The following is a 12,512-nucleotide window of genomic DNA, read 5'->3' as shown; positions in this document are numbered from 1 at the left end:
GGTGGTAGAGGAGGACAGATCAACTGCTGTCACAGATCAATCCTCACCAAGCAGAGTTGGAGGCAGTTCAAGGCTGGTCCAGCAGTTTACTGTAATCAAAGCACTGAGTACCGAAGGGTGTAACAGAGTCAGGTCCAAAGTGCAAAGCAAAATCAAAACCCAGTTCAAGCTACAGAAACATGAACGGTAGCATTTAAGTCCAAACACAATGTTGCTGTCACCACATATCTTGATTTCCTACGCCTTATATACCAAATGTCCCACCCACCAATGTGGGACATTTGCATCACTTCAGTCTGCTTCCAGCAGCAGAGACTTCTAATTGAAATCAGCTCGTTCCAGAGCTACTAGACTGCTGCTGCATCTTCATTCCTGCATTGTTCCTGGGGCTGTGAAGACAAAGAGGGTGAGAGAGTTTGGTGTCAGAAGGCTTGGGAATCTCAGAACTGGGGCCTGGCTGTGGCTCCAAGCCTGCATGCTCTACCTGAGCCTCTGGACCTGGTCCTGCAGGGACTACTGAAGGTTCTGCCTGAGCCTCTGGGCCAAGTTTTGCAGGCACTACTGGAGGCTCAGGCTCTGAGTCTGTAGACATTACCTGGGACTCCGGGGCCAAAGCTGTGTCATTTCCACCAATTGAGTTGGAAGAGTCCTCAGACATGCTGGACTGGATCATAACAGCTGCTTTGGTGGTGGCTCTTATAGCTCTACTTCTCATATAAAGGCACCTGACATCATGGTCCTGGATATTTGATGGATTGAAGTGGAATTTTTATGTTGCCTTTCTTCACATTGCACCTGCTATCCACCAGTAAGTACCTTTTTGTTGTTCTAAAGATGCAGTAATGGCTTAGGGCTATGAACACCTATGAAATTGGAATGCTGGGTGGTGCTAATATAGGTAGATGAAAAGTATCTTTGGGTATGGGTAGTTTGTGCAATGGGAGTTATTTATTTTATTTATATACTACCTAATAATCATAATGTATACTTTTCAAAATGTGTAAGGAGTCAGATTCCTTGTATTTTCCTTTGCCAGGTAGAACTGCATTACCACCTACTTTAGCCTATAAACTAGTGATGATATCTTAGTTCTGTTTCATTATTACAGTATATAGCATACAGTTTTGAAGTGGTTTTTATTATTTCTTTTTGCTTCTAATTTGCAGGAAAAAACAATTGTGATCTTCCATAATATAGAAACAAAAAACTCCAATAAAAATCTCCAGTAAAAACAAATCTAGCTCTATGTGAAAGTACAAAAAAAACCTTTTGGCATATAGAAGACTAGTTCTGAAAAGGGTTCAATTATATATTTGTTTCTGTGTTGTTGAAGGTTTGATCTGCACTCACTTGAAACAATTGGGAAACAGTAAAAATGTTTAAAACATGTTTTTCAGCTTACATGGTGTTAATTTTCAGCAAGGTTTTGCATTTTTATTTTCTATTTATGTGGACTTCTTTGGGGGAGTGCATTTCAACAACAGAACAAATTCAAAATTCAGAATTTTTCGATTCTGATTTGATAACCATTTCTAGGAATAATGAACCCCAACATTTGATTGTTGTTTTAATAGAATAATTTCATAAGCATCCCATGTTAATTATGAACTTTGGGTAAGTACTTATTGCAGTAGATATGTGGAGAATTTATGGAGGTGTGGTAAGTGGGCGGGAATCATGAAGTGGGCTGTAGCTGTCTGACCAATTCTGAACACTGTCTCCTCTGGCAGAAAATAGCATGAGCAGTATGGCTTGCCCCAGGGTGACAGTGACAACACATTGGATTTCTTAGGAGGTTTATCTACCTTTCCTGGATTTTTGACAAACAGTGATCTCATTTACTGCGACCAGTCAAGGGTAGCAAAAGCTGTAAACACTAACCGGTGATATAACCCCAGTAAAAGAACTTACAAGCAGATAACAATGAACTGTGGGATAGTTGACACATTCTCCTGGCTGGGGATTCAGTACAAGTGGTAAAAGATAGGACTGTGTGCCCCTTCTACCAAACAAATGAGGTGATGAGCATTGCAAGAGCTGCAGGTATATCCTTAGGTATGTAGAAGCCTCTCAGCCATATGGATGTGTCTATTAGCCCATAATAATAAATATGGGGTATCAGGGCTGTGAGTTTGCTTCTCTGAGCTGATACATGGGTTTCTTTTGTTAAAGGATGCCAATTTGTCAAAGGATGGCAATTTTAATTTCAGCAACAATCAATATTTGTTGGGTTTATTTGGTTGCTCTAGGACAGCACTATCTTTTGATGGCCAGTAGCCATAACTTTGCTTTTTCTTCCCACAGCTTCACCATTCCACCAGTCTTGCAGAAGAGAATAGGGGTTAACAACTGAGCATGCAGCACCAAGTACACCCACAAATACCCACATTTATATATTTCTGGGTTTGTTTGCTTCCAAAGCTGGCTATTTTTTTCTGATTCTTTTGTAATTGAAATGTATTTTTCCAACTAATTTTATCTGTGTGTATGAATGCACTATGTACACTAATAGTCGGTTTTTAGAAATAATACTTCAACCTTATGTTGTTTATTACTTTGGACATCTCCAGACTTCTTCTGTACTGCACATAGTAGCATCTGCAAGAGATTTCACAAAACAAGCTCTTAGACATGTCTGTGGAATAAAAAACAGTATTTGTTCTGCTTTCATTTCCTTTGAGTCTTTAACATCATTGAAAGTTAATATACATACCAAGGAACTCCAGTCCTGTGCCATCATCCCTCGTGTAAAAAGACATCTTTTCCATTTTAGTTATCCTGTTGCAAAAACTGTTACTTCTTAATATTCTTGTTCTTTTCCCTCACTATGACACCAAAAGGAAAACTGAGAATGTAGAATGGTTTCAGGTTCTTAGGAAAAGAAGCTCTGCAGATTATAGCAAAAATAAGATGCTTGGAATGGGGGGAAACCACACTACAAATATATATCATCTCTCTACAGCCTAGAAACATGACAAAAACCTGTTCATCTTCCCTTGTTGTTTAAGAGAAAGGGGAGAAATGGCAGAATATGTGTAGAAGTATCAAATCAAAATTTCCCCGAACCTCATTTCATCTCCAGGGTGGTACAGGACAATAACTATTTTTCTGACTATTTGAGAAAAATAAGCTTGTAAGCTCTTACGAATAAAAGTGCACTGACTTAACGTCAGTATGTCACAATGAATTCATATCATGGGATCTGGTAAGTTTCTCCAGGAAGTCTGGCACAACAGAGTTAAACTATCACAAGGAACAACACTGTGACCAATCTAATAGTCTTCCTATTGCTAAGGTAAATAATATTTCATTTGAAAACCTTCCCAAAGGACTACAATCTATCTGCACTTCAGTAACAATCCTAAAACTAGAATGGATTCTGAAAGATGTATAGTGTTGTAATCTGTAAAGAATTTTTGAAAGTGAAGAATAGTGTGCCATCTGTTGCCACATTAATAGGAATTGCTGTTAATGCCATATTGCCTGGTTCACATGTTACATTTGCCTGTTTCTGAGGATTATTGGTACTGCTCTGCCATAGAGCCAGACTTCTGGAGTTAATCAACTGCTGTGACTGCATTTGTGAGTTACATGCACATAATGTGAATTGTGATTTGAAAGAGATTCTATTAGAATGTTGCAGTACCATGGTTAGAGTGCTGAACTGGGACTCAGGAAAAGGAGGTTGAGATCAGTAATCTGAGGCCTCTTTCAACCTAACTTTCCTCAAAGGATGAAATGGAAGAAGGGAATAACCATAGATTCTTGTCATTAATGTTCCTTCTATCATCATTGATACTATGTCTTTTAGTACTGGATTTGCCTCTACAGAAACACCTTTACTTTATTTGTTATTATATTTGCCTCATTTGATAGGACAGTTGTAGGAAATATTGAACAGCAAACAGTACCATCCTAAGCAGATTTTTGCCACCTCTGCTTAGGATAGGCCTGCAAGTTGGCAAGTATCTCAGTGATCTCATGCCTTCTAGAAATGGCAACTTCTTTGCGACTCAAAGAAAAAAGGGAAAAATAGGACGGGTATTGCGTAATTTAGTTATTTAGCCAAAGGATGTGGTTATCTTTCTCCTGACTTGCTGTCAAGGGACAGAACATTATGGGGGAGGAAAAGGGCAAGAAATTTATTTTCGTTAATCTCCTGGAAGAGTTTAAATCCAATTTTTCCCCATTAGATCCTAGCATGAGCAGTGATCATTTGTGTTCTATTTTCTGTTACACAAGACTATGAGCATTCCCTCCCAAAATTGAACCATGGCTCTATAATTTGTTCTTTGTCTGCCAGGAAGCCCCATATGTGATGCAGAAGAAGAGCTATGAGCAGTTGGAAGGAAATGACAGGTATGAAGGATATTGCGTAGAGTTGGCTGCTGAGATCGCAAAACATGTTGGCTACCAATACAGGTTGCAAATTGTTAGCGACGGGAAGTATGGAGCCCGAGATCCTGACACTAAATTATGGAATGGCATGGTCGGGGAGCTAGTATATGGAGTAAGTTTCTAGCTGTGATCCAGTATTTTAAAAATTGTAATTGCTAATGTTGCAAGAATATCCACAAGTGTATTATTCAGTCAAGGTACACAGTAGAGCTGTGGAGCTGGTGATCATGAGATGAAAATATGGAATGGCATTGTTAGGGAGACAGTAAATGGAGTAAGATTCTAGCTGTGATCCAGTGTTTTAAAAATTGTTATTGCTAATGTTGCAGTAATATCCTCAAGAGTATTATTCAGTTAAGCACTAGAGCTATCAACTGATTTTGTATCAAAATCACTTGCCATTTGTGCCTGGTTGTTGAGTGGTTCATTGTTATTCACCGGTAACACCAAGACAAATATTAAAATCTGTGCTAGCTGATGTATCATAACATTAATGATAATATGCAGCTGGCAAATCTCCATTTAGTTGGACTATTTTAAATCAATAGTTGGATCATTTTAAAATTATCTGTGTCAGTCATTTGTTAATAACAAATCATCTCTACTTGAACTAAACTGCCAGGCATCCTGCCAGCAAGAAATTCTCATCTTTGGCTTTTCCAGTCTTAAAGCTCGTTATCATGCCATTTCTTGTTTTGTCATGAATTAAGATGTCACAGATGCTGGACTGTGGCATCAGTTCTGGTGAATTTGCTGGGATAGGATTTATTATTATTAACAAGTAATTAATTTTGTAAATAAATCATAGTATGATAAATCTGCCTAAATTAATCAGCAGCAGAGAAGGGAAAAAATCTAAAGCCAACAGCACAAACAGAAGTACTGCAAAAAACCATAATTTGTCCTTTTCAAAAATAAAATCAATTTGTTGGCTTTTTATAAAACTCAGTGGTGTGTAAAAAGTAAACTTTACAAAATAAAGCCAGATGGTGTAATGGTTAAGAACAGTGGACTGCAATTTGGAGAACTGGGTGTGATTCACCACTTCTCCACATAAGCTGTGGACTCTTATCTGGTAAACCAAATTTGCCTCCACACTCCTACATTCCTGCTGGGTGATTTTGGAATAGTCACAGCTCTCTCAGATTTCTCTCAGCTCCAACATCTCACAAGATGTCTTGAGGGAAAGGAACTGAAAGACTACATAAGCCACTTTTAGATTCCTTACCATTGAGAAAAGTGTGGTATAAATCCAAACTCTTTTTCTTCTTCTTGAAACAAAAAATGTTCTGATCATTAAACATTGGGAAGTAAAAATGTATTTCATGGGGAAAACCCCACATACACCTTGGTGTACTCTATGGCTGGCGTACTATAAATTTTCAAAGAATCTTTCTAATACTAACCTTTTTTTTCCTTTCAGAAAGCTGATGTAGCTGTTGCACCATTGACTATCACCCTTGTGCGAGAGGAAGTTATAGACTTTTCCAAACCATTTATGAGTCTGGGCATCTCCATCATGATTAAAAAACCTCAAAAGTCCAAGCCAGGAGTCTTTTCCTTTTTGGATCCATTAGCTTATGAGATTTGGATGTGCATTGTTTTTGCCTACATTGGAGTGAGTGTTGTCCTTTTTCTGGTCAGTCGCTTCAGCCCTTATGAGTGGCACAATGAGGAACTTGAAGAAGGGCGTGACCAGCCAGCCAATGACCAAACAAATGAATTTGGGATATTTAACAGTCTCTGGTTCTCCTTGGGAGCTTTTATGCAACAAGGATGTGATATATCTCCAAGGTTAGTAATTTCCTTTTAAATATGTTTTCTTTTGAGGGTCTTCCAGAATGCTATGGATTTCTTCAGGTGGGTGGGGGGGGGGGGGGTCTTTAGTTTTTGAAATATGTGTATACAATATTTGTGTGTGAAATTACTATATCAGAATATATGTATCAAAATGCGTATCAACTTCGGAATTCTCTTGTAATAGCCTTTTTAAAGCATAAAATTAATTTTAGCTTTACTCTATGAAAGCAGTCCTAAACAGCTTCCTTTAGTGTTTTTCTCTTTACTGTTGTTTTTCCTAATACAGACAAATGGGTAACAGTTTAGTTATGTGGACTGCAAATGTGTAGTCATGTAGAAGGCTAACCAGTTTATAAAGAGACAGAAAGTAAAGCATGAGGAATGCCATATTAAATATCCATCTGCTAGGAGGACAGAACAGATGAAAAATTGAAAACAGGTGTAACAGCTCATCATTTTTCAGTTCTATGCCTTGGATTTTGAAAACTCATATAGAAACTTGTTTTATAATGCAATAAGACTAAATAGTCCTGAAAACACGATATTTGTAAATAATTGTTTGGGTAGCCTCATCATTACGGCATGCAATCTCCCACTCCTGCCAGCTGTCTCCCACCCTTGCCTGATCTCACAATGGGAGAAAATTGGGAAATGACCTCACAGACACACCAAAGTCACTTCTGGTCAATGTGTCTGAACTCTGAAGCAATGTTCTTAATCTTTATGGTCGTTAACATAGTGATTGAGGGATTCCTAGAGCTTCATCCTATGCTCTCCCCGCTGTGTCTAGCAATCATAATAGTGATGGTGTTATCAGTGTGTATATCCTGGGCTAGACTTCTGGAAAGCCTTTTGTAACCTTACCAAATCTGGTAGCAGCTTTGACTTTTTTTCACACGCATACATGAATTTCAATTAATTCTTATTCTCAAACTGCAGTAAGGCAATCTATGCTTGAGGGTATCTACATGTTCAAATGATTGTAATCCCTGTAAAATCAAATGTGTAAAGTTGAGGTTTTCCTCTTTCTCCCTAGTCTACTTAGAGGAATTACTAACTTGAGATTTATTTGCACAGCGTGAATCCTGTGGATGGAAGTTAATTGTACATAGACTCTGAGGATAGGATAAAACAACACAAGACAAGGGACAAAAAAAAAAGGAAATTACACCAGCATGTATAATTATTGGTGCACAGAAAGTGGTAAAGTACTGCCCGTATGCCCTGGTTCTGAGCTGTTTGTTTTCGGCAAGACAAATTACTCATGAGAGGCCAGGCAGTAGAGAAACAAAGACCTTGGAGGCACTTGGACAGCTGTAACATTTCTGATACTAATGGGCTTTAAAAGGTCATTGCCTGATTACTGATTCTGAGATATCTAGTATCTCATGCTCATTAAGGTTCTTGTTAGGAGCACCAGCAGTGGAAGATTGACATTTCATCCACCCTTTTTTACTTTAGTCACAGCTTTTTGGGGTCTCAGTAGCATAACTAGAGATTGCACTATTTGGTTTCCCAAAGTATATTATACCAAGCTCAGCATAAGGCACACATGAAACAGATTTTAATCATATCAGATTTTTAACTGTATTACAGTTTTACTCTTCTGTACTGTTATGATAAATATCTTAACTCTTAAATATCATTCTTTTATTTAGATTGTTTATATCAGATTGTTTATTTACATTTCTATCCTGCTCCTGTTTGGAAAGTTCAAGGCAGCTATCATGATATTAAAGTTTAGTTTGCAAGCTTTAATTACTTTAATAAATTTGTAATCTCAGATTTTAATTGATTAAATTTGTGGGCAAATTTGAATCAAAGGAAGGAAATTACAATAGGTGGCCAATGAAACTGAAGGACAATCTGACTTACATTTATTAAAAAGAGGTTTTGATTCTGGTGTACTGCCAGAATTTAAAAGAAAATAACAATGCTATTTGACGGAAATGGAGACAATCTGTTTGTTAAAATTTAATGTGTTAAAATATAAATTTATTTCATATCTTATCAGCTTTCAACAAGCATTATATTGAGGTTCTGATGGTACAATTTTTAATTCCTTCAACTTATTGAAGTCAATATTTTGCTGATAAACCACATTTCATTTCATCAAATAATTGAATAAGATTAAGCTAATAATCAACTATCAGCCAGCAGTCCTAACTGAAAAATAATCATCAAAAATAAAAATATTAAGTACTGTTTACCATGTTTTAACAATCCATAAAGATCAGTGTTGTTAGCACTTCTGCAAACTTTGAGCCCTCTTGAAGATTCATCTGGATGCACATTGTGAGCATCTATAATACAGAACAGACTCCCAGGAAGCATATGGTCTGTCTCCCTTTTCTTTTTGTTGAAAGCCGTACATGGGACTGCATTAAGAGAAATAGAACTGCTGATTCTAAAAATTCCAAAACAACAACAACAACAGCAATAAAGTCAACCTTCCCCCTTTCTAATTGGAATTACAATAATGTTGTATTTGTTACTTGGAGATGCAGCTTGATGCAAAGTTTTGAACTGTAATCTTGCTTTTCACACACACACACGCGCGCACACACACACACACACACACACACACATAACACACCACGAACACACATACATACCACACATATAATACCCACCATATAATACCCACCAAGAAGAAGAAGAGGAGGAGGAGGAGGAGGAGGAGGAGTTTGGATTTATATCCCCCCTTTCTCTCCTAAAGGAGACTCAAAGGGGCTTACAATCTCCCTTCCCCCCTCACAACAAACACCCTGTGAGGTGGGTGGAGCTGAGAGAGCTCCAAAAAGCTTTGACCAGCCCAAGGTCACCCAGCTGGCATGTGTGGAAGTGCACAGCTAATCTGAATTCCCCAGATAAATCTCTACAGCTCAAGCAACAGAGCGGGGAATCAAACCCAGTTCCTCCAGATTAGAATGCACCTGCTCTTAACCACTACGCCACTGCTGCCCCTCACATGAGTACTAGAAGATCACTTTTTGAGATGAGTCACTGAACTTCTTATGGTTTTATCTGAAATTTCTGGAAAGAAAATATTTACCCCCAAAATTTTGAAGAGCAGAAATTGCCTTCTATATCTTTAACAACAATATTTGCATGGCACTGCCATGAAAAACAGGCACATTTTTCTTACCCAATTTCTGTTATAATGCATAATAAAAGAGCAGGGCTGCTTTAGCTTTAGGAAAGGCTGTTTCTGTTCCTGCTGCTTCCAGGAAAATAGTTTCATGGGATAGCAGCCTTACAAACATTCTATTAACTGATATCCTTTTCACTCTGCAAGTCTATGGGGCCAAAGATGGGCTGGGAATTAAACAGTCTTGGAGCAAGCTGAGGCAAGTGGCCAACATAGTGCTGACTGTGCCACAGGGGTTACCGTTATTCAGCATATTTTCATACTCACTACAGCCCAAGTGGCTGCTAGTACCCCTTTTTACTTTCAGTGGTTGCAAGTTGAAACCTACTGAAGGCAGATTATAGAATATAAAACAATGTACGAAAACATCATAAAACATACAGTGAGCAATGCAAAGATGCAGTGCAGTGAGCAATTGGGATTAAAGAGCAAGAAAATAATAAAAGCAACAAACTGACTAAAGCTTGCTGCACTATAAACAAACACAAAGTAGAATTACAAAGTTAGAGGACTGTGCAGTAAAAGCAGGATGATGCCAACAGCAATTGTTGCAGTAAACAATAATCGTATTCTGTTATAAAAACACCCTCTTGAACTGTTCAGTTTTACTACAGTTCTAATCAATTTATTTTAAAAATGCCCTCCTGAACATTTATGTTTACTACATTTTATTGAATGACAGAAGTGTTGGAATCTTCCTGACTTTCTTCAGCAGGCCACTCCAAAAGGTGGGAGCTACCATAAAGCTTGTTGACATGCAGTATCATAAATATTAGGCCAATGCTTCATGGAAACGTGCCATCTCACACCATTTGGAAATCTCAAAGTGAGATTTTATCCATTGTAGAATTTTTTAAAAAACTACCTAGCTTTAATATTAGAAAACAAAATAAATAAAAAGACAAGGATCTAAAATAAGACACAAGGTTTAGTTTTTTCATGATGCCAGCTTATAGAACAGTGGTGGCCTTTACTTCACTACAGGAGTTTCAAGATAAAAGCCTGAGGCATATGTTAACCACAAGGTTGGGGCTGCTTATTTTATTCACTCTGACATTAAGAAAAGTCTTGATCTAAGATGACATGTTTTGAAAATACTAGCTAAAACATGGCAGAAATGTACTCAAACTGAAAATAAGACACACATTTGCTTAGCATGTGGGAACAGTTGCAACAGGGATGTAGGTAAGGGGGGGTTCTCGGGTTTGAACCCCCCCATTCATGTCCGAAGCTCCGCCCACCCGTTTGTGGGTTTTTAAAACATTTTAGTGCTTTTTTGGTTTATGGCCTGCAGGGGGCGCATTGTTTGGGTTAGAAGCACCAAACTTTCAGGGAGTGTTTGGGGGACTCTTCTGCTGATACTACCCAGGTTTGGTGAGGTTTGGTTCAGGGGGTCCAAAGTTATGGACTCCCAAAGGGGGTGCCCCCATCCTCCATTGTTTCCAATGGGAGCTAATAGAAGATGGGGGCTACACCTTTGAGGGTCCATAACCTTGGACCCCCTGAACCAAACGTCACCAAACGTGACAGGTATCATCAGGGGAGTCTCTTATTGATACCACCCAGGTTTTATGAAGTTTGGTCCAGGGGGTCCAAAGCTATGGACTCCCAAAGGGAGTGCCCCATCCTCCATTGTTTTCAATGGGAGCTAATAGAAGATGAAGGCCACATCTTTGAGGGTCCATAACTTTGGACCCCCTGAACCAAACTTCACCAAACCTGGGTGGTATCATTAGAAGAGACTCCTAAAGATACCCTGAAAGTTTGGTGCTACTAGCTTAACCATTGCACCCCTGACAGCAGGCACCCCCCAAATTTCCCCCGATTCTCTTTTTAAATCCACCCCCTTCAGCATGGATTTAAAGGGAGAATCTGAGGTCCTCAGTTTAGAAGAAGAAGAAGAGTTTGGATTTATATCCTCCATTTCTCTCCTGTAGGAGACTCAAAGGGGCTTACAATCTCCTTGCCCTTCCTCCCTCACAACAAACACCCTGTGAGGTGGGTGGGGCTGAGAGAGCTCCGAAAAGCTGTGACTAGCCCAAGGTCACCCAGCTGGCATGTGTGGGAGTGCAGATTCCCCAGATAAGCCTCCACAGCTCATGTGGCAGAGCAGGGAATCAAACCCGGTTCCTCCAGATTAGAATGCACCTGCTCTTACCCACTACGCCACATTGAAAGTGATGCTGTTTCAGGGTGGGGGATAATCTACTCCAAAACAGCATCATTTTCAATGTTGTTAGAATAGAATAGAATAGAATAGAATCTTTATTGGCCAAGTGTGATTGGACACACAAGGAATTTGTCTCCGGTGCATATGCTCTCAGTGTACATAAAAGAAAAATACATTTGTCAAGAATCATAAGGTACAGCACTTAATGATTGTCATATAGGTCTAGTAAGCAATCAGGAAACAATCAGTAGTAATGAAAACATAAAATGTAAAATCATAAAATAAAATAAAATAAAATGTAAAATAAAATGAAATGCCAGCACAGGCTATAGTCATACAGTCATAAGTGGGAGGAGATGGGTAATAGGAATGATGAAAAAAGTAGTGCAGTAATTATATAATAAGTATATAATAAATAGTTTAACATTATCGAGGGAATTATTTGTTTAACAGAGTGATGGTATCTGGGAAAAACTGTTCTTATGTCTAGTTGTCTTGGTGTGCAGTGCTCTGTAGCTTAATGCTTAGAGGGTAAGAGTTGGAAACAGTTTATGTCCAGGATGCTAGGGGTCAGTAAATATTTTCACAGCCCTTTTTTTTTGACCCGTGCAGTATATACAGGTCCTCAATGGAAGGCAGGTTAGCAGCAATTGTTTTTCTGCAGTTCTGATTATTCTCTGAAGTCTGTGTCGATCTTTGTTGGGTTGCAGAACCAAACCACACAGTTATAGAGGTGCAGATGACAGACTCAATGATTCCTCTGTAGAACTGTATCAGCAGCTCCTTGGCAGTTTTGAGCTTTCCTGAGTTGGCACAGAAAGAACATTCTTTGTTGTGCTTTTTTTGATGACATTTTTGATATTAGGTGACCATTTTGTAGGTCATGAGATATGATGGAGCCTAGAAATTTAAAGGTCTCTACTGTTGATACTGTGTTGTCTAGTATTGTGAGAGGAGGTAGGATGGGAGGGTTTCTCCTGAAATCTACCACCA

The 12,512-nt window shown here is 38.7% G+C and overlaps 1 protein-coding gene across 7 annotated transcripts in view; it reads left to right on the top strand.

The window, feature by feature from the left end:
- Positions 1 to 12,512, top strand: part of GRIA1 (glutamate ionotropic receptor AMPA type subunit 1) — a 269,419-nt gene that overhangs the window by 192,020 nt on the left and 64,887 nt on the right. For all 7 annotated transcript variants that reach the window (XR_007243946.1, XM_048489882.1, XM_048489877.1 and 4 more), the window contains 2 exons: positions 4,304 to 4,510; positions 5,822 to 6,192. Coding sequence is in view for 6 of the 7 variants with exons in the window: in XM_048489882.1 (XP_048345839.1) it covers positions 4,304 to 4,510; positions 5,822 to 6,192 (578 nt within the window). In the remaining variant the exon portion in view is untranslated. The remainder of the gene's footprint in view (positions 1 to 4,303; positions 4,511 to 5,821; positions 6,193 to 12,512) is intronic.

Source organism: Sphaerodactylus townsendi, linkage group LG03 (genome assembly GCF_021028975.2).
Source record: "Sphaerodactylus townsendi isolate TG3544 linkage group LG03, MPM_Stown_v2.3, whole genome shotgun sequence".
Lineage (NCBI taxonomy): Eukaryota > Metazoa > Chordata > Lepidosauria > Squamata > Sphaerodactylidae > Sphaerodactylus > Sphaerodactylus townsendi.
The sequence above is the reverse complement of the archived record's forward strand: the minus strand, read 5'-3'. Positions and strand labels throughout refer to the sequence as shown.